Source organism: Centruroides sculpturatus, unplaced genomic scaffold (assembly GCF_000671375.1).
Source record: "Centruroides sculpturatus isolate CEXI.00-Female unplaced genomic scaffold, Cexi_2.0 scaffold214, whole genome shotgun sequence".
Classification (NCBI taxonomy): domain Eukaryota; kingdom Metazoa; phylum Arthropoda; class Arachnida; order Scorpiones; family Buthidae; genus Centruroides; species Centruroides sculpturatus.
The window spans coordinates 65,338-88,901 of NW_019384569.1; the positions used below are offsets into that span (position 1 = coordinate 65,338).

General features: G+C 27.2%; 1 protein-coding gene across 2 annotated transcripts; it reads right to left on the reverse strand.

Moving 5' to 3' along the window:
* Positions 1–1,139: 1,139 nt before the first annotated feature.
* LOC111624117 (acetyl-coenzyme A synthetase, cytoplasmic-like) lies at positions 1,140–21,879 on the reverse strand. 2 transcript variants are annotated; one of them, XM_023366899.1, is made up of 16 exons: positions 19,098–19,664; positions 14,644–14,735; positions 14,430–14,533; positions 13,380–13,452; positions 13,210–13,285; positions 13,015–13,129; positions 12,831–12,946; positions 12,568–12,760; positions 12,364–12,497; positions 9,517–9,649; positions 9,379–9,435; positions 9,218–9,298; positions 8,013–8,121; positions 2,865–3,064; positions 1,712–1,757; positions 1,140–1,606 (listed from the first exon to the last, which is right to left on the reverse strand). In XM_023366899.1, the coding sequence occupies exons 1-16, from the start codon at positions 19,418–19,420 to the stop codon at positions 1,407–1,409; spliced, it is 2,052 nt and encodes a 683-aa protein (XP_023222667.1). In that variant the 5' UTR covers positions 19,421–19,664; the 3' UTR covers positions 1,140–1,406. The 2 variants fall into 2 exon arrangements, with proteins under 2 accessions (XP_023222667.1, XP_023222668.1); XM_023366900.1 differs by lacking the exon at positions 19,098–19,664 and adding an exon at positions 21,577–21,879 and having other exon boundaries at positions 1,407–1,606.
* Between the last annotated feature and the right edge of the window lie 1,685 nt (positions 21,880–23,564).

Here is a 23,564-nt window from a genome sequence, read left to right on the forward strand (position 1 = left end):
GATTTAATCCAAAATCATGTGACTGCTGTAATGTTAAAGCATTTTATCTGTCAAATATATGCTTTTTCTGTTTAGATCCATGCAAATTAATGTAATCACATCTTTAATGCTAAAGTACAAACTTAAAGTTCTTAAAAGACAGCATCATCACTTCTGTATAATTTTAAATATACATTTCCTTTTAATTAACTTATTAAACCTATCTATACTTTTATACACATTTCAAGTAATTGTAAAAGCCCATTTAATATAAATTATCCAAGAAATTCTTTTTTCTTAATATTCAAGTATTTTGATATCTTACTCATGTTAATTTTAGCAAAAAACATTATTAGAATCAATGTAGCAGTTAATCTAAATTTGTTAACAAAAACGAAAATAAACAATTTAATTAAAGATATATATTCATTACTTCACTATTATTAATTGTGAAGGTAGATTTTGTTTTATAATTCTCAATTTTGAAAATTAATAAGTACAGTGGTCCTTCTATTTACTATTCTTCCATATAATGGATTAATAATGTTGTAAATTTAGATATGACATAAGATTTATTAAATTGAAAATGAAACTTGATTATTATCAAGTGACTAAAATCTAAAAGGCCATACAGTGCACTGTAACTAAATAAAATTATATCCCTAAACTTTCATTACTTTACAAATTATGCTTAATTTGATTATCAAGTTTTAATCTCAAAAAATATTCTAAAATTTATCTAACGACTTTATAAATATACAACTTGATTATTATCAAGTGACTAAAATCTAAAAGGCCATACAGTGCACTGTAACTAAATAAAATTATATCCCTACAATTTCATTACTTTACAAATTAAAAACATAAAAATAAATTATAATGTAAAAACATAATACAGTAAAACCTGTGTAAACCGAAATTGTATATTTTTTTCTCTTTTAACAGGTTCCAGTATTAAACAGGTTTTTTCTAACATAGAATATCGTTCTAATCCCCTTTTATTTCCCTTCAGGTTCCATTTTGGATAGGTTTTACTGTAATTGTAAAATAAAGGTTATAATTTTTATATATATTTTTACATTTTAAATCTATAATTAAAATATTATAAAAAATTCTACNTTTATATAATAAAATGGTAAAATAAGAATTTATCTGTGGTAATAAATAATCATTTAATAATTCATTTTAAGTATAAATTTATAATTCCTAGTGAAAATTTATAAAATCTTAAAGATAGGTAAGTAATATTATATGCATATAAAAAAAAATGCATATAGCAACAGATACATATGTTGCTAAATATGATTAAAGGCAAGTGAATAAATGCAACTTTTTAGATCTAGAAGTTACTATTCTGTACATATCACAGCAGATAAAAAGCAGTAATAGAAAGTGGCAATTTTATCAACTACAGAATTGGTGAAAGATTATGCATTAGCTGGTCGTGTGTCAAATAATTCGTTGACAATATTTTCGTTTGCTAAAGTGCTTGTATCACCAAGATCACGATCATTTCTTGCTATCTTCCTAAGTATGCGTCTCATGATTTTTCCGGAACGTGTCTTGGGTAACCCTCTAGCATGATGTATGTATTCAGGTGCTGCAAAAGCTCCAATTTTTGTACGTACTAAAATATAAATTTAATATTATTACATTTGGAATATTTAAAATTATTTTCTATTAGATGAATATATTTTATTCTGTATTAGTAATCGAAAATTAAAAATCTTACCTTTTAAAATTAAATCTTTAATTAATTCATTTGTAAATTTTTGTCCCTAAAAGAAACGAAATTTTGATTTTAATTTGATTTTATGAAATTTGACTTCAAAAGAAAAATTAATATACACAGTAGAATCTGTTTATTTTATCAGTCATCTAATATTATATGTTTTGGGATGTGCCAACTCTGATAACTTAAAATGTCTCAAGTTTTACAAGTATTTTAAGTTGTCTTCACATGCTCTCATGCTGTTTAACTGAAGATAATAGCAACTATAATCAAAACTGATTACAATAGGCAATTGGTGTCAACATGTGGCCAATAAAGTTTAATTGTTATCAGTTCTAGTTGTCACTCTTAACATTTAAAATACTGATTGTTATTTGCTTGAAGTACAATAGTTTAAATTGATATTATTTAGTTCAATTATGTACTAGATACATTATAATAATTTTTGTAATTAAAAACAAATTTTTTTAAAAAAGTATGATTTGAAGATTTATTAAATTGTTTCACTATGTCTTTTAAGTTAATAAACCAGAATTTTTACTAATTATATAGTCTTACTGTACTCAATATAAGTTTTCACCTGTACAAGTTAAGTCCAAAGCAATTATAAGCAGATTCTACTGTAGTTCATTATTCATTGAAAATTTGCAAAAATTAAACATTTCTAAATCTTTGTTATCATTGTATATATTCTAAGTTATAGTAGAATAAAGAAGCATAAAATTTAATTCAAATCATTAAAAAGTGATTATAGCTCGTGTTTTTACATGAGTCACTCTAGAGTCACAGTTTAAATTCAGTTTGAACACATGTTACTGTAGTAGAATGATGGAGCTAATTTTTTAAAAATTGTTTCAAACTTCAGTCATAGATTAGTCTATGCTTTGTGCTGTCTTAATTTTTAATTTTATGCAAACAATTGATCATTGTAGTTTTTTTCTGTCCATCAAAAGATATCTATCCGAATTGCAATATATTAAGGCACAAACAAAAATAAATGAGATTAAACACTGTCTTTTTGATGATAAAGAGAATCATAGCCCTTGATGGTGTCATTCTTTAGATTGTATTTCAAATAGACTTCATAGGAATCCAAGAACTCCATTGTATTGTTATTAATGAGACATTAAAAGCAACAATATGAGCTAATTACCTCTTTTAAAACAACAAAACAATATAAACATTCTCCTTTAACAGGATGAGGATGTGACACAACTGCAGATTCTGCTACTGCTTTGTGTTCTATTAAAGCTGATTCAACTTCTGCTGTGGATAACAAATGTCCTGAGACATTAAGCATATCATCTATTCTTCCTGTTATCCAAAAGAATCCATCGACATCTCTTCTAGCACCTGCAATGATTTTGTATAGATTAACTTTGATTAAGTATTTATATCTCTAAAAATAATTTTAAAATTCCAAATAAATGCAATAATTACAAAGTATATTTTAAAGAAAATGTCAACAGAATTATACATTGTTTTTGGAACTATTTTATTTTGTTTTCACTCTGAAGTCATAGTGTAAAACAAGTGCAATTCCAAACATACAGAATACAGTTAACAAAAAACCTTTCAATCTATAGCCATAATGACAAAACCAAATCAAAGACAAGTCTGCCTAAGTGGCACTCCAAAACTCCAAATTGCCAATATTTCAGGGATTCTAGGGTCAAAAATAAGCTTAAAATCTTTGTCTTTCAAATTTGCTTCATTTTTGAGATCTTGCCCACCATAAAAATCATTACAGAAACCAATGTTAAATCTTCTGTTAAAAGGCTATCACTGTTTTCCACTTCTGCATAACCCATATGCACTAATGAAAGCTTTATTTTACATGTTTAAAATTGAACTGTTCAAAATGGCCTCTGTGGATGTGGAGGATATTTTGAAGAGTTCCCATAAATTATTTTGTTTAATTTTTTAAAAAACAAAACATTATTTAAAGTAAATTTACATTAAAAAACTCTTACTTTCAAACTATTTTCAGTGTAAAGCAGATAGATATTGCAAAATCTTAGATTGTTATCCACTCTAAGGCTTCATTTACATTTATTACAATAGGGATTACTTGGGCAATATATGCTTAACTTCAGTCTGTTGACAGAAGCACAGAAATTACTAAATTGACAACTCTGCTGTTAGTACTTTGGTGGTAAGTTTGAAAAGTACAATTTTTGACAGATCAGATCTTGAAAACAAAACAGATTTTGGAAAACATTTACAGAGGATTTTAAGAGGATATTTTTTATCCTAGAATCTAACCCTAAAATATTGGCATAAAGTTTCATTACACCCTCTTATATATATATTTAATTGTACAATTTAGTTCAGATGGTATAACTGGCAATTGTATTTGTATAAGTTGTTGTAAAAGGCAAAGTTGAAGAGGCAATGAGTGTCAAAGTGAAAGTATAGCTACCTCCTGAATGGATGAGTAATGGTAACAGAATGGGCTGGACAGAGGTTAGTTGAAGATCATTAATCTGTTACTAATAGTAAGATGTTTTAGATGCTAATTGACTCACAGAGGAATATCAAATGATTTTTATAATCTCATTTGTCTTGTGTTGTTACAGCTGTTACTGGATTTTGTGTGTAGAAACTTCATACTACTATAGCTGATATTGTTTGTTTCTAGATGTTTTGTTTAGGCAATTCAAACAAAGAAAAAAGAACTCCATTACATAATATAGTTATTTGATTTGTAATATATTGAATATTGTTGAAAAATGTTTATTTTCTCAAATATTTATTAGCAGTTTTAATTAAATTAATTTTAAAATTATTATGCCAATTTTTCATTATGACATTTTGTCATCATTAACAAAATTTAGAAGTTTAGATTAGAAATCACCTCAATAATTTGATCTCTTCATCAGTACAGTGTTGCACTTTGATAGTTCATTGAAACAAAGAAAACATCCACATACATATTTTGAGATAACTTAATCAATTTTTAACAATTGACAATATATGAACTAATCAGAAATTCCAATAAAAATATTTTTTAAGGTAATCTTTAATTTATGGCTTGTACATAATAAGATGCTATAGATCTTAGTTTAGATTAATAGGAGAAATAATTTTTGTTTGTTTTGCATTGTTAAGCTTGAAATTATTTATATTAATTAATAACCTAATTATCATGAAATAATCTTACTGAAGAATAACACTTTTTATATAAAGGATTTAAGAAATTCTTTTGAAAGATATGAAAATGATTTTTTCCATTCAATCAGTTGCTAGATCTATGTTCTTCATTATAAAAGGTATATGATAAGTTACTTTTAAAACTATAATATTTTTTTCAAGAAAGAATAAGAAATTAAATGCTTAACCAGTTTCTTTGAATTTTATATTTGATTGTAGATATTTATCTACAATTAAATTGTACTAATAAATACAGTTGATCCTGTCTATCTCGAACATGTTTATCTTGAAATTTATTTTTTCCCTGCATTTTCAGCCTAAATTCAATATATTTTCCATGTTTATCTCAGATAGTTCTCTACCACACCTCTATATTTCAATTAAAATTTCAAAGCCCAACAACTTCATTATGATAGCATAAATTGCAATTGAGAAATCATCTCTTGCAATACAGTACAGAAAAGCTGTCCAAAATGGAAACTTGTCAAATCTGAAAAAAATATTCAGTACTGTGCAATTCCAGTTTATGTAGTTTTGTTGTATATAGTTGCAATTAATGCTGCTTTCCTCCAATTGGCTATGGGTTTGGAGTGTGCGCCTTATTAGTTGAAGAAAGATGGGCATCAGAAACTATTGACAAGCTGTTTCTGTTAAGGTATTCAAAAATGTTTTATTTATACCTAATATAGGTATATACTGTACTTGCTATTATTTTAATAAAATACTGTACCTCCAGTTATAGCTATTACTGTTTACTATGTGGAAACTTCTATATCTTGAAACCTGTCTATTGCAAATTTTTTTCTTGTTCCTGTGAGATTTGAGATACAGGTTCAACTGTATATTGCATCATTAAAAAAATAAATACAATTGTGTCCCAGTATCTGAACGTCCTGTATCCAAATTCTTGTTAGAATGCATGTTCTTTCATACCTACTGCTATATTGGAATTCAATAAACCCAGTATTATGAAATTTTTCAAAGTGGATTTATGAAAAATTCAAAAGCAGAACTAATAAAGCATGAAATTTGGAGTGATTCCAGTGTTGTATACAGTACTTTAACTGTACAGGCAGGTGTCTTAGGTACAGGCCCAGGACAAAGATGATCATAAAAATGGAGATATCTAAAAATGATCAGTATTCTATTTTTATTTTCAAATTTTAAAGTCTGCTGCCATAGAAGCAGATTCCATTCCATAACAATTTTGGTTAAAGCTACAACTTAAATGTCAGTTATTTTATTTGTTTTTTTAAAATATTTTCTCAAAAAAAGGGGAGTCAAAAATAAAATCTTGCACAGTACATGTGAAAAGCAGTTTATAGCACTGGTTGTATATGTGTATATTGCAGGTTTTTAATATAGTTCATTGAAACAAAGAAAACATTCTTATATCTGTTTGTGAATGTTTTCTTTGTTTCAATGAACTATATTGTCTATTTGTGAATGTGATCTGTTGTTACAATAGGTCAGTGGTTCACAATCTTTTTGCTTTGCAAAATGATTTTAAACAGAAAATTTGTACTCTGAACTGCTTTAGGTGAATTCACATGATAATAGTAATAAATTAAAAAATTTTATAAGTATTTACTATAGTTATGATGAGTTTCTTCAAGAAATTCATACCTACATTTATTAGAATTTGAGAAATTCATATCCAGTTGTACAAATAATTAATAAATTTGTTGCATTAAGTCTCTAAAAATTAATGTCTATACATTTACACAATATATTTATTTTTATTAGTGAGAGTGTTTTTTAAGTAATTTAGTGCTAGAATTATCATTAACTTATTAAGTATATCTTTCCAGATAAAAGTTTAGAGCAAAGTATTTTTACTTATCTTTCATCAGGATAATTTTGACAGGAATTAATTTACTTAGATCTTTATCTTGTGATAATGTATTTGCTATTGATAACTTCTTTTTAGTGAAGAATATTGCTGATTCCATTAATTTTATCATTCTGATTGCAAAACTAAAGATATAGTTTAGGAATGCATTCATTTATGCTCTAAAGTTGATTTTTCCTCTGTTTAGAAAATCATGCCATCTTTATATTTTGTGGCTATGTTACTTAAACCATACCAATACTATATTTTTATACATGGTTTCTATATAAACATCTGTCCAGGGGAAAAAGAGATCTTCCAGCATTTCTTAAGAGTGTGCATGTGGTGCATGCTTGTTCTAGTAATAAAATAATTAATACCTTAATCTATTGCCCTGAATAGATATTTAATTCATATAAAAAAATGTCACTAGGCAGACCATTCTCTACAAATAGACTGCACCCTAAACATTGACCAATATCTGAACAAGACTGTTGATGAATGGCTTTATCACCTGCCATTGGTGCAACTACAGAAGGTTTGGTATCTGTGTAACGATGCACCAGCTCATTCCCAGACAGATATACATCATTGGCTCACAGAGAAATTTGGCAACTGCTGGATAGGACAACATGGCACTATTTCATGGCCACCATGTTTCCTACATGTGACCCTTCTGGATTTTTCCAATAGAGTCACCTAAAAGCATTGGTATATGATCCCAGCAGTGCTGTGTGATGATGGCAAACTGGATAGATCTATATGACAGACTTGTGACACCAGGAATGTTAAGTGCCATCCATAATGTTATGTTTGACCATCTGCATCTTTGTATTGTTGCTGAAGGCAATACAAAGATTTTTGAATTTTGAACATGTTTTAAATGTGTTTCTCTAATCAAATAAAGCTCATATTTTTGGATCAATTTTTGCAATGTTGACATTATTCTCTACAGTCAGAGATTATTTATATATTATGCTAAATTGCCTTAAATTGATTCCCTTCGGTTATTTTAGCACTGGATGAAGCATACACTACATGCATACACTTGTGCAATGCTGAAAAGATCTTTTGTCCCTGGACAAATGTTTTAATGTCCACCCTATTTTCAAATGCAATAGTATTTAAAACTAGTAACTGCTTTTTCAAGTTCTATTTCTTATTTTGTAAAATTTAAAATCTAAATGGCATTTATGTTTTATAATTTTAAAATATATGAAGTTTAGTTTGTTTATAATATTTTCAGTTTTATATTTAGGTAAAAAAATAAAAATCTAGCCTAATAAATTCAATTTTAATATTATATTAAAATCTTACCATCTCCTGTACAATAATAACCAGGAAATTTCTGAAAATATGTTGTTTCAAACCTCTTGTGATCTCCAAACACAGTCCTCATCATACCAGGCCAAGGTCTTTTGAAAACCTTAAAAAAATGTATTTATAAAGTGACTTATGAAAATTGCCAATGGTTAAATATTTTTGCAAACAATAAATTTCAATGCATATTTAAAAGCTTCAGGTTAGTAATATATATATATTACTAATCTGAAGCTTTTAAATATGCATTGAAATTTATTATATATATATATTGAAAAAAATCAATTTTTAATCCTACTACAGTATTAATATCATTTCATTAAAAGGATTTTACATTTCTTACACATGAATTTTTTTAATGTTATTTAATAGTAGTGTTATGTGATCATAAAAATTTCTTTAAATAAATATTATTTCAAAATAAATAAATTAAAAATTCATAAAAGTTTCACACATTAAATATGTGAAAAAACTTCCAAAACTAAAACATCCCAATAATCATTTATATTAGAAGAAATGATTAATTATAAAGTCCAGTTATTTTTCACATAAATTCAAAAGGTATATGTAAAATTTACTTTGTGAAAAATTTTTTAGTATGACTTTTCAAATTCATATTGTGATGAATCATTCACTCATTGCATTAGGAAACACAAAAGTACTTCAAAATGCAGTAATAATTTTTAAAAAAGTTTGAATTCTGAACTAAATATCAGAATCATATACAGTACAACAAACATTAAAGAAATCTGTTAAATTTCATTTATTGTTTTAAGAGGTAGTTCACTAATTGAAAAATAAGTGAAGTAATAGAATAAATAATGTCAAAATGCTAAGAATGGAATATTTTGTATTCATAAATAATGTACTGTACAGTACATTGCATGATTTTTTTAAAGTGATGATGATGATGATGTACTGTACAGTATTATCAACATTTAAGTTTGTTGTTACTTAAAATAGAACTATTGGGAAAAATGAAACTTCTCTATTATTAATAAATACCACCTAAAAATATTATATTTTATAATTATATAGATGCAAGGATAAAAATAAGAGGTAACTAGTTTTTTAAACAAGTTCCAAAAAGTTTATTTGAGAAATATTTTTCTTCAAAGAAGCTTTTTCATTAGTAAAGAATATATAAAGTTTACAATCAATAACTCCTGAGTATTAGTTTAAAAAAGATTTAAAAAACATACCAAATATCCTTCACCTGGTCCAGTTATCTCTTTACCATTTTCATCAACAATAGCTGGTATAACTCCAAAAAATGGAAATGTCTGAATTAAAAATAATTATTTTATTCCATAAAATTAAGATTAATTATACTGGTAAGTAATTTCTAAATCAAAAGACTCACTGCTGATCCTGGTTTAGTGGGTGTACATCCAGGTAATGGAGTTAACACATGACCACCCTATTTTTAATTAATAGGTATATTTGTAAATTTATAAATTAAGTATTAAAAATATTAATATAGCAATAATTAATTTCTTACTGTTTCTGTTTGCCAAAATGTGTCAACTATAGAGCATTGTCCATTTCCTATTACTTTGTGATACCAAACCCATGCTTCTGGATTGATAGGTTCTCCTACAGTTCCTAAAACTCTTAATGTGTCTCTCTTATATCTAAGAAAATTACGAGAATATTTTTAGAAAATAATATAAAATTATTATATATATACTTGTATATATGAATTAAAAATAGCAAGAACAAACATACTTTTTGTTTTGTTCTGGTACTTTTTGTTTTGTTGTTAATAATAATTATCCAAATTATTTTAAAACATCTTATTTGAAAAGCTTTGGCTTCTCATTTACAATTGTGATTGCATACATTATCTTTTATGGAAGTTACAGGATTTTGCAAAATAGAAGGATAAAATTATGAAGTTTAATATTTTTAATACTATATGTTTATGAATAAATTAACTAAAAGATGGTTATAAAGTCTTGATTTATTTTTATGAAAATCCTAACAAAAACATTTGTTTGCAGGTCATGTAGAACATGCTGACCCATGAAGAGAGAGAACATGCTGTGATTTCTTCACATTTGGGTGGATTAACATATTGTTAAACACATGACTATACTTTACAAACCTTTAACATGCAGTCTATTTTATTAAAGTAATCTAACGTTTTCAGTCAATTAATTGACCGAAAACATTAGATTACTTTAATAAAATAGACTGCATGTTAAAGGTTTGTAAAATGTAGTTATTTTTCATAAGTGCAGTTTGAGAAGAGTACTAAACATATGTTCCATCAAAACTATCTATACCAAGAGAATATGATGCATTGCTTAGCAGATGGCATAGTTGTCCTTCTCCAGCTTATGCAACATCTGGACACAGTATCCACATTTCATGAGTTTGTAATGATCTTCCATAGTCAGTTGTGGCACATTGAACTCCCAGCTAACACTCCTGGTTGATCCGTGAGAGGACTAAGTTATTGCAATCTCTACACATTGAACTGATTCCTCATAAGGAATGGTGGATCTCCCAGAACATTGTACATAGTTAACTCTATCCATTTGTCTGAATTTGATAATTAACAGTCTTATGGTAGGAGCAAGCTTCCTGAATTTTTAGGTAAAGTTTGTCTGTACTTCTGTGTATGTTAATTTACTCAAACATGCACAAACCCGCAGCAATTCACTCTTTTTGAATCAGCATGTTTCACATGACCTACAAATAAATGATTTTGTTAGCATACTCACAAAAATGGATAAAGCTATAAATCACCCAATATTATAGACTAAAAGGAAGTGGAAAAACAAGTTCTCATTAATGAAATCAGTCATAAAAAGACAGACTGAGTAAAGGATTTAGTTAAACTAAATTCTGAAATAGTTTTTAAGAACAAAATAAGTTATTCAGATCAAAATTTCACTTGTATAAATATATAAAAAGTAAAATAGAGATAGTTATATGTTTACTTTTAGAAGAGAAAACTCCAAAACTAAAATTTTTCTATAGGAAAAATTCATTACATTTTCTATTCTCCCCTAAAATATATATTTAACAGATGCAAGGATAAAAATAAGAGGTAACTAGTTTTTTAAACAAGTTCCAAAAAGTTTATTTGAGAAATATTTTTCTTCAAAGAAGCTTTTTCATTAGTAAAGAATATATAAAGTTTACAATCAATAACTCCTGAGTATTAGTTTAAAAAAGATTTAAAAAACATACCAAATATCCTTCACCTGGTCCAGTTATCTCTTTACCATTTTCATCAACAATAGCTGGTATAACTCCAAAAAATGGAAATGTCTGAATTAAAAATAATTATTTTATTCCATAANATATATAGGATGATTCAGAAAGGTGGAAACTTTCTTATACTTTCTTCACTATAACTTTGAAAATGTGAAAGTTATGTTTATAAAAGTGATACTTGTTATTAGTAAATCATGTATGACAAATCTATTGTTGATGTACCTGAAATTCATTTAAAAGAGCAATCAAATATCTTATTTACTATGGCAGATACATCAAATTTTCCAATTGTAAAGTTGTAGAAAATAATGAAATTAGTTTAATGCATGCCTCAAATCAATTTTATTGCTTAAATTTCTCTGAGAACATGTTATGAAACAATAAGTCAACTTTACATTTATGAGCATGCAGAGTAAGTAGCTTCTGCAATCCAAAGAATGAATGCTATGCAGAGAAGTTTCTTAAAATTTCGATGCAACGTTTAATGTTAAATTAATGATGTTCTAAAAATGCTGTCCTTCAACACCAACACACAACTGAGAAGAGGAGGTGATTGAATCAAATATTTTGAATGATGTCTGCAGTAACTTCTGCATATTCTGCTGCAATTTTGCAACAATAGTTGTAAAAGTTGAATAGACCCTATCTTTTAGGAAAACATCCAATATAGTTATGACTGGTGAGTATGGTGACTATTCCACATTCTCCTCAACCCAATGATGATAATGGAAAGATTACATACAACTGACTGAGTTTGACAAAGGCCACATCATTTGTCAGTTGTATGTGATGTCTTTGACTGTATTGTACAGGAATAACTAACATTCAAAGATCTCCAAATAATAGGTACTCTAAAAATTCTTAACACAGTAAATTTCTGCATATATTGGGATAGCAATTTTAAGGCATTCTAGTGGCATTACTTGGTATGCAATGGACCACAAGTATAAACATAAGTATCAGAGACAGAATTGTTCAATTACTGCAAAGCTTGGCATACATATATTTAGGTGGTTAATTTTATTTTGTCAATGAGTGTATATATGCATATATATATAAAATACATAGAGTTATTTTAGATATTGTTTATTGTATGAGTCTTTCATAATTTTAAAATTACCTTTTTACATAATTTTCTCCAAATTTCATTAATGCTCTAATAGCAGTTGGAGCTGTATAGAATTTAGAAACTCCATATTTATCAACAATATCCCAGTATCTTCCAGGATCTGGATGAGTTGGTATTCCTTCAAACTGAAAATATTTTAACATGTATATGTTGAGAAATTTACATAGAATAAAGTATGACAATAAGTAAACTTACAAGAACACTAGTTGCACCATTTAGTAATGGTCCGTACACAACATATGAATGGCCAGTAATCCAGCCAATATCTGCTGTACAGAAATAAACTTCTGGTCTGTGATAATCAAAGACATACTTTAAGGTTGTTGCTGCATATATCATATATCCGGCAGTAGTATGTAGTACTCCTTTTGGCTTGCCTGTAGATCCACTAAATAAAGAGTTTGAACTGTTACTTTCATTTAGACAATTTTAAATTCAAAACATTATTAGATAATTACCTTGTGTAAAGAATGAATAAAGGGTCCTCTGCTTCCATCCATTCTGGCTTGCACTCTTCATCTACATTAGACATTTCATCATGCCACCATTTATCTATTTCTGAATTCCATGTGATCTAAAATATACTCATACATTAAAAATTCAGTAATTTATATATTTTTTATTAACAAATGCTATACCTACTTCTAAATCATATGTGGGCCTTTTAGCTGGCTGACACACTTTTGTATTGCATCCATTTATCTCTGATGGTGGACTTAGATGGCGTACAACAATATTAGCAATTAAACTATGTCCTCTGTTTTAAAAATTATATACTTTCAACCATTACATGCAATATAAAAGTTGTTAATTTTAATTCTTGAAATTCCTACTTACTTATCTTTACATTTTTCAATGGCATCATCCACTATATTTTTAAGATTTACCAATTTTGTTCCTCTCCACACCCCATCTGTTACATTTAAAATTTATTGTTTAATGCATAATGAAAGTACCTAAATATTAATGTAGAAAATTAACAAAAAAACAGCAGGCTGAAAATATACCTGCTGTAACGAGAAGTGTGCATTTTGCATCTAATATTCTTTCAGTCAGGGAATCAGATGAGAATCCTCCAAACTGCAAATTTCAAAACATTTCAGCTGCAATTATTTTAATATTAGAACTTAACTGTTTTTGAATATTGATTTATTTTACTTTAATTATTAACTAATAAGGTTTATAAGAATTTATTAGTTTTGCAGCATTCAACAACCTTGTTATCCAATATTTGTGCAACTAAATCAGAATCATTGTAATAATTATATCTTACATATTAACAGTCTACTTTCTTTCTTAATCTGTTGTTTAAATTCTATTGTGCTGTAAAATTTTTTAAAAATATAAAGAATCTTAACAGATAAAAAAATGGGATTGAGCGGCAATAAATGCTTATTTCAGCTGATGTTGCAAACATTTTCATTACATCAAGTGAAAATGTTTGTTTTTTAATTTTAGTTTACTGAAAACTTATGTTTGGCTTATAACATTGGCTTAATTGAACATTTCTTATCTAATTACAGCTTCCAGTGTGCACTTCTTTACCATTAAGATAGAAATAAGGTGACACAAAGTCTCTATGCAAGGATAAACATTTCACTTTAATTATGCACTCACTTTTAAATTGCAGAATATAATTATGCAGGTGCCACTTAATTGGATGACATATAAATGCATTCCTCTCACTCATGCCAAATGTATGATAATTCATCTAATAAAGTGCACATGCATTGAAAGAACATCTGTTCAGATATCTTGTTTGGAAACTTTTGAATCACTAATATATAGCCACTGTATAGGTAAAAAAATAATATCAGTACAGATAATAAGGAAGTTGAATGATATTCTTCCTACCAAAGTATTTACAAATAGATAATGAATAATAAATTAATTAATTTTGAAGCTATCAATCATTAATAATTATTAGTTTTATATTATTACATTATTCTGTAAAGTTAAAAAAAAATATATATATATATATATATATGAGTTTTTGCAGATTATATCTGATTATGTTATATATCATTTATAATTTTTAATAATAAAATTTAACTTACTACTATACAGTGAATTGCTCCTAATCTGGCACATGCCAACATTGCTACTACCAATTCAATAATCATTGGCATATATATAGCAACTCTGTCACCTTTTTTAATTCCTATAAAAATTGTAAATGTCAAAAAGACAAATTATTAAAGATAACTATTTTATAAAAATGAATTATATTTGTACCATTTCATGTTCTGCATTTTAATTTTTTTTTTTTACCTTGCAATTTTAGAACATTTGCAAATTTAGACACTTCTTGTAGTAATTCTTTATATGTAATTTTTCTGGTGTCACCAGGATCATTTCCTTCCCTATAAAAACAAATTTCATTATAGAAATTTTAAAAAAATAATTAAATAAACAAAAAATATTTTTAAAATTTAATTTTAGCAATAATTGTTTATATTATGCTTTAAAATTTTAAATTATTGGACATATTGTTTTGATTTAAATGCTTATGTTCAATAAAATCTCACACAGCTATTTTTTCAGAGATTTAGATTATTAAACATTAGATGTCAAGAAACATAATCAAAACCTTATTTCCTTGAGATATTGTTTTGATAAGGATAATTAATAAACATGTAAATAATGATTTCCTGATTCTATGAAAGATATAAACAAACAAACTACAGAATAAACAAATATTTAAGCTCCTATAACTATCTCTTTTTTGTTTAATTATATTTTTTATACATATTTTATTAATTGTTAAATTATATTATAAAACAATTCATATTTTCTTTTCAGTATGCTTCAATGAAATTCATTGTAATTATACTTAAAAAAAAATCTGTTTAAAAATTGTTTTAGTGTACTTAGAGTCAAAGTTAATTTTTCAAAATATAACATCATTATTATTTAATAATATATGTTAATTAGTATTATTTTAGCTTTAAATAAATTGCATTACACTTTCTTTCTTCTCTCCCACTTTTTTAGCCATATTGTGAAATTCAGATATTTGATAAAACATTAATCTGTAAAACCAATATTATAGAAATGAAATTGTATGATATAGAGTATTAAGGCTAAAAAGTGTATTCATTCATTCAGAAGGCAGCCCTTTAGATCAGCAAAGATTGACATTAGTAATAAATATTTGAAAAATGAATAAATACTGTAAAAATATAGAACTTCAGAAAAAATAATAGACACTTTTAATTTAANTTTAGCAATAATTGTTTATATTATGCTTTAAAATTTTAAATTATTGGACATATTGTTTTGATTTAAATGCTTATGTTCAATAAAATCTCACACAGCTATTTTTTCAGAGATTTAGATTATTAAACATTAGATGTCAAGAAACATAATCAAAACCTTATTTCCTTGAGATATTGTTTTGATAAGGATAATTAATAAACATGTAAATAATGATTTCCTGATTCTATGAAAGATATAAACAAACAAACTACAGAATAAACAAATATTTAAGCTCCTATAACTATCTCTTTTTTGTTTAATTATATTTTTTATACATATTTTATTAATTGTTAAATTATATTATAAAACAATTCATATTTTCTTTTCAGTATGCTTCAATGAAATTCATTGTAATTATACTTAAAAAAAAATCTGTTTAAAAATTGTTTTAGTGTACTTAGAGTCAAAGTTAATTTTTCAAAATATAACATCATTATTATTTAATAATATATGTTAATTAGTATTATTTTAGCTTTAAATAAATTGCATTACACTTTCTTTCTTCTCTCCCACTTTTTTAGCCATATTGTGAAATTCAGATATTTGATAAAACATTAATCTGTAAAACCAATATTATAGAAATGAAATTGTATGATATAGAGTATTAAGGCTAAAAAGTGTATTCATTCATTCAGAAGGCAGCCCTTTAGATCAGCAAAGATTGACATTAGTAATAAATATTTGAAAAATGAATAAATACTGTAAAAATATAGAACTTCAGAAAAAATAATAGAAACTTTTAATTTAAAACTGAACAGTAAATTTATCATTATAAGTATTTTAAAAAATGTGTTAAAATTTAAAACAAAGCAAGAATATTTTTTTATAACAACTCATATTTATCAGAAATATTCATAGATTATTTATAATTTATTCTAGAAATAGTTATAGGAACTTAAAAATATCTATCAAATTACAACAATGTAAACATAATTCATGAAGACAGCCTTACAATCTAGAAGTCAAGATTTTCAATATTTGAAAATTTTTTAACTTGAAATAAATCTTTGGAAGAATTAAAATCAATATAGTATTTTTGTAGTATAACAATTAAAAGTGGAATTACTAATGCATTAAAAAATAAATTTGAATTTAAGTATTTTATTTATTATTTAAATTGAAATAAAATTCAAATAACAATAATTATGATTATTTTTAAATACGGATACAACTCTTCTTACAACAACCTGGTTGTAAGTCTGTTTTGTCATAAGTCTAAATAAAATACATAAATGATGACAATGCATGATGGTGAAGAGGTCACATGATCTCTTTAAAAGTATCATGACACATATTGATTACTGTTTATAGTTATAAAAATCATTAATGTACATGACATTTAATAAAGCCATTTACTACAGCTATTATGAAGTGTATTGTAGAGAATATGAGGAGTAGCTGCTTTTTATTTCAACTGTATGTGCCTTGTGTTTGCTGATATAAATGCTTTATGCGATAACTGTTACAATCCCTCGATTATTCAAAGTTATAAGTTGTGATATATCAATATTTACATTTATTATCTTATATTTTACAGGATGAGTCAAGAGAAGAGGGCAATATTTTGGGAAACTGTAGTATAGGTCATTGTAAGGAAATAACTTTAGATAAACATAGGTATTAATCTCAGTAGTTTTGTAGATACAACCGTATGAAAGTTTCTCACATACAACAATAATAATGATTAATGAATGACACGTGTACTACATTCAAAAATTCAAAACAAATGCTCAGAAATCTAATCCTGAACTTCAACACACTACAATAGAATCAATCGAACTTTTCATCGCTTTGACTTGACATCACTATCACTATCAGCATGTTCACATGTTCAACATCTATTTTCGGGGAATACTGTGATGAGACTCGAATTGTCTATGAGTTACGCGGTGATTATCATCGCTAACTCAGAGAAACGGCACGTGATGTTCGGACACGAGCTGTAAAGTGTAACCTCTTCAGTTCCATTGACTCCCCCAAAGATTCCATATCGACTTCGTTGGGAATCCTGACCTATACTATCGTTTCCCAGATATTTCCCTCTCCCCCTGGCTCATCCGGTACATCCCACTATTTCAAATTCTTATTTAATATTTAAAATATTGGGATGGTAAGCCGAAAAACCTATGCTCCATTAAAATATAAATAATTCGTGAATTAGGGGATCGAATTCTTTGAAATGCTGTAATAAATTTAATAAATAAATGTTATAAAAATTCTAAATTACTTTTATATTAGAAAAATAAAGCATAAAGTGAATAAAATAATCGAATTTTTGTATATATACATAGACACGTAATGACATAAATAATAAAATTATGTATGTAATACTTTATTTTAAGTATAATAAAATGCACAATATATTATTACTGTTTTAAATATTATATAACTTAAGATTTAATTATAGCTTGTTCTTTTATTAAAAGAAAGAATAGTTATATAATGATGCAAGTATTTCTTCAATAAAATTATTATGCAGTATATTTTACTACTCATAAAATTATTTTGCTTTCCTTATAGTTATAAGAGTCTTATATAACCTTTTTTTAAATTATTAATTAACAATATTAATAAGTAAATAACGCATCAAAAGAGTAGTTTCGCTTTTCCTCTATCTTCAAATACAGGAAATACAGGTTCATAATTTTAGTATGTAGGTCAATTCTATGCAACAAATCTGTATAAAACTAATGATATCGAAACTATTTCGCTTTATATAATATAATATTTTGTTTCGTACGAAATTTATAACACATTATAACTTTATAAGTTAGAAAGCCATAATTGACTTTTGTATAATAAAGTTTAAACTATATGTATATTAATATAGTTGAATGCTTATAAGAAGAATCATCTATATAAGTTTTTAACATACTTTTTTCTTGTTTAGAACTTGTTTATTAAGTATTGAAGTTGTATTTATGAAAATTATTTAGGAATAAGCTACTGTAAATGATGACGACGATGGAAAAATTTTGTAATTTATTAAAAATAAACTAAAATACTGTATTTTATGTATGAAGATGATAACTTTTATTCAGATTTTAATTAATATTGTAATAAAAAAACATGGGTTTTTTTATAGTAAATATATGAATACTAAACTGAATATCATCGAATTATATTTAAACATTTTCAGTAGCAAAGTTTTTAAGTAATAAACTATTTAATAATAAACAATTTTGTCTTCACAACGGTTAATTGACTTTTGGACCATCCTTACGTAGTCGATTCTTTATATATTGAAACTTTAAAAAAAGATTATATAAAAAATATAAAGATAAATGATAATATAAAATTAATATACATATATATGTAAAAATATATGATTCTTTTTTTTATCTGGGGAAATTATTTATTTATTCTGATGAACATTAACCGATATAAAAGTNTTTATATATAATATGTTCTATTTATATCTACAACGTTAGCCAGAAATTTTGAATTTAAACATTTAAAAATCTTACCAGAAAAAAGCTATCTCGTCACCGTAGCCTTTCTCCACGTTACGATCCAGCGCGTTATAACAAATGTTAGTGGAAGCACCATCCATCCAGCGTATGCTGATTTCACCCTTCTCCACATTAAAATTATAAGTGCAGAAATCTTTTTTCCAAAAGGAATTCCAGTGAAACTGTTTAGCTATATCACCCCAAAACGTTTCGGGATCGTTAATCGACGTCTGGTACATGTGACTGTATTCTTTAAAGCTCGAAACGTAAGCATTTTTCTCGATATTCTTGTTAGGAAAATAAATTTTATCGATCATGCTTTCGGTAGCAACCTCCATGTTGGATTCGGACGCGATTCGACTCCACCCGGCGGCGACGACGACGATACAGATACAAACACAAGTAAGTAGGAAACGATGAATGAAGCTAGCAGCGCCGCTTGTCTGTTTTTATACCGTTCTATGACGTAAGTGTTTTCTCACAACCTGATACGATCGCCGAACAAAAGGATACGCCTTTCAATGCTTCCGTTGGGAAGAGGTACTGTACGAACGGAGTAAACGAACTGGCGTAAAATCGTTAGAAACACGATAAAATTCGTTCCTTTATGTTTATTATACGTTCCGTTCTATAATATATATGTGTAGAAATTTAAAAAAGAGGGTTCGACCGAACCGCAATAATAATTACGTGACTGGATCACGTGACAGTTGGCACACAACGTTTAATATTTAACTGGCTTTCACGTGACTTTCGAAGGACGATTGTAATGGGAGAAAAAAAAATTTTGAAGGATTAAAATAGCAAGTTCCATGAAAAATGATGAAATCCGGGGTTTATTATTATTTATTTTTTAATGTTAATTTACACATACAAAACTTCTGATTTTATCGTTTTTTCTGTATAAATGTCTATAACAATTATATTCTATGTGTATGTAAACTCTTTTTCTTTATTTATACGGAGAAATTAGAGCTAGCAGAAATAGAAAAATGCTAAATATTTTAATTTCTGCAATGTTTGTTTATATGAATGCGAAATAAATTATATATAGGCTATATTATTTCATATGTATTAATGTATTGTACATTACTATTATTATTATTTTAAATTTCGTGTGTTAAATATTACCTGTATATAGTTAATTCCCTGTGTATATGTGAGCGCTTATATTGTTATATTTCATATTAATTACCACAAACTTTTGGTTGAACTTAAAAAGCATTTTCCATGAACTTATTCAAATGAAACCGAAATACTTCTTAAATTTTACTCTATGATAATAGGAAAAGTGCGGCTGTCTAACAATCTATCCTTCCAATAAGCATTTTAAAAAGGACGTTTAATGTGATTATATTTCTAATAATGAAACCTCAAATTTTCTCTCATTATTTTAAGACAAAATTGCGCCCTTTAATCGATACGCATCGCGAACTTGGCTTTTTCACCTCTTAGGATATTATCCAATACAAATTGATTCTTTTAAAAATAAAATAAGCAAAATTTTGGGCAAAATACGTGATTTTAATCTATTAATATTATTTTTAAAATATAAATAGTCATTTTTTTCTGATATACTTTTAAGTTATAGTTGCGTTAGACGTGATAGTCAACGTTAAAAACAAATCTCAAAAATCTTCTATTCTTATACCCAATGAAAGTACTGTATTTATATATAAGAATATAGATTATTCATTTAATTCTTTTTGTCATCCATTTTAAATAAGAGATTATCCTTTTAAAAATATGAATTACTTATTTCTTGTAGCGCGTCGTCGTCGTCGTCGCGCGAACAAGCGCTTCGCCAATCAATGCGATAAAGCAAAAATGAATGAAAAAAAGTTTAATATTAAATTACCAGTTTAAAATTAATTAATCATAAATTAAGGCAATTTAAAAGAAAATTTAATTCATTAATTAATAAACAAAGAATGCCGAATAGATAAATTAAGCTTATGAGAACTTTTTATAGCCTATACATGACAATTACTGATTGATGTATGCAAAAAAAAAAAAACGATTTTTAATATGTTTTTCGATTAATTTATATAATTTTAAATATAATTTATATTTCTAATTTAGTTACATTAGTATAGATTTAGTATCTGTTTGGTATATAAAATAAAATGCGACACACGCATCATCGCGCTGTATAGCGTTAATAGACCATTAAGCGCAGGAAATTAATAATCAGCCAATCTTATACATAACATTATACATATGTTATGTATAAAATATATATAACATATGTATTAAGTTTTTGTACATAAAACTAGATTATTTATCAGTTTTATTATTATTATAATATATATATTGTCGGGCGCGACAGGACGCGCGCCGTGGCATCCGCCGGTAGCCTAATTTCTTTCATATTTTTGTAATTATAAAAAATAAAATACGCCCTGTACTTTTTAAAATATTTATATATAATATGTTCTATTTATATCTACAACGTTAGCCAGAAATTTTGAATTTAAACATTTAAAAATCTTACCAGAAAAAAGCTATCTCGTCACCGTAGCCTTTCTCCACGTTACGATCCAGCGCGTTATAACAAATGTTAGTGGAAGCACCATCCATCCAGCGTATGCTGATTTCACCCTTCTCCACATTAAAATTATAAGTGCAGAAATCTTTTTTCCAAAAGGAATTCCAGTGAAACTGTTTAGCTATATCACCCCAAAACGTTTCGGGATCGTTAATCGACGTCTGGTACATGTGACTGTATTCTTTAAAGCTCGAAACGTAAGCATTTTTCTCGATATTCTTGTTAGGAAAATAAATTTTATCGATCATGCTTTCGGNAACTATAATTAATTATACCAATATCAACTTTCACAACGATGACATTAACTGGAAGTATTACACATTTGAGCTACAGTTTCAAAATATTTCCCTCCATGTTTGAATGTTGTGTAATAGTTTATATCAATTTTAATTATGTTGACGATTAATTAATTAATTATTTATAATTTGCATTTTGCAATTTTAACTTTTCTATATTGAAAATAATCAGAGTTGACTTTTCTTTCGTTATTTTGTCAAGCGTGCTCAAGTGACTAAGTGGATAAAACTACTGAACACTAGTACAATAGTTAGTCGCGGGTTTGCACCTTAACAACAGCTGATCACGTAGAGTTTTCCTGGTTTTCTTCATGTGTCTAACACCTAAATAGGAGCCAGTTTTCCATAGAAAGTCCTCCTTGGCAGATCGCCCAAGGATTGATAGAATACAACGCAATAGCATTGCCTTCTATTAATCCTATTTTATCAAGGAGAAAAGTAATCAAATAGGACGAAAAGAGTTTCCTATTTTAAATTATGGAAATATTTATTATCGGAAATGGTGTTGTAATCAAAGATTTCGCGCTAATTGATTACACTAAATAAAAGTTTAACGTAATAATTAGATATTAATTAATTAGTTGTAGTTATTACAAGGTCAGATATAGAAGTTCCATTCCAATATCTTATATTTTACAGGATGAGTCAAGAGAAGAAGGCAATATTTTGGGAAACTGTAGTATAGGTCATTGTAAGCAAATAACTTTAGATAAACATAGGTATTAGTCTCAGTAGTTTCGTAGATACAACCGTATGAAAGTTTCTCACATACAACAATAATAATGATTAATGAATGACACGTGTACTACATTCAAAAATTCAAAACAAATGCTCAGAAAGCTAATCCTGAACTTCAACACACTACAATAGAATTAATCGAACTTTTCATCGCTTTGACTTGACATCACTATCACTATCAGCATGTTCACATGTTCAACATCTATTTTCGGGGAATACTGTGATGAGACTCGAATTGTCTATGAGTTACGCGGTGATTATCATCGCTAACTCAGAGAAACGGCACGTGATGTTCGGACACGAGCTGTAAAGTGTAACCTCTTCAGTTCCATTGACTCCCCCAAAGATTCCATATCGACTTCGTTGGGAATCCTGACCTATACTATCGTTTCCCAGATATTTCCCTCTCCCCCTGGCTCATCCGGTACATCCCACTATTTCAAATTCTTATTTAATATTTAAAATATTGGGATGGTAAGCCAAAAAACCTATGCTCCATTAAAATATAAATAATTCGTGGTGAGGTTGGATTGGGAGATGATATAAACAATACTCTTAGTATCTAAAATGTACTGCAAACTTATTGGCTGTGTATTTACAATAATGAAACTGCAAAAGAAAAAGTTGCTTGGGCCTGTGGCGCGTTATAGCTTCATGGGGTCCAGACAATTTTGAATTAGGGGGCCTCGTGTACAGTACGGACTTCAGACATTTTTCTTTAGGGAAATTTTTGAGGAGGAATTTCCCGGTATCCTCTATATGATTAAGTTCTGTGCTGCGCTAAATCAGCAATATAGAGTCCCAGATATGGCGCCAAATTTAAAGTTCGATATTCTTACTAAAGTAATGAGTTTATAGAAGATCAGTTTGAGGCTCCTTATTGGCATTATGGGTCTTTCA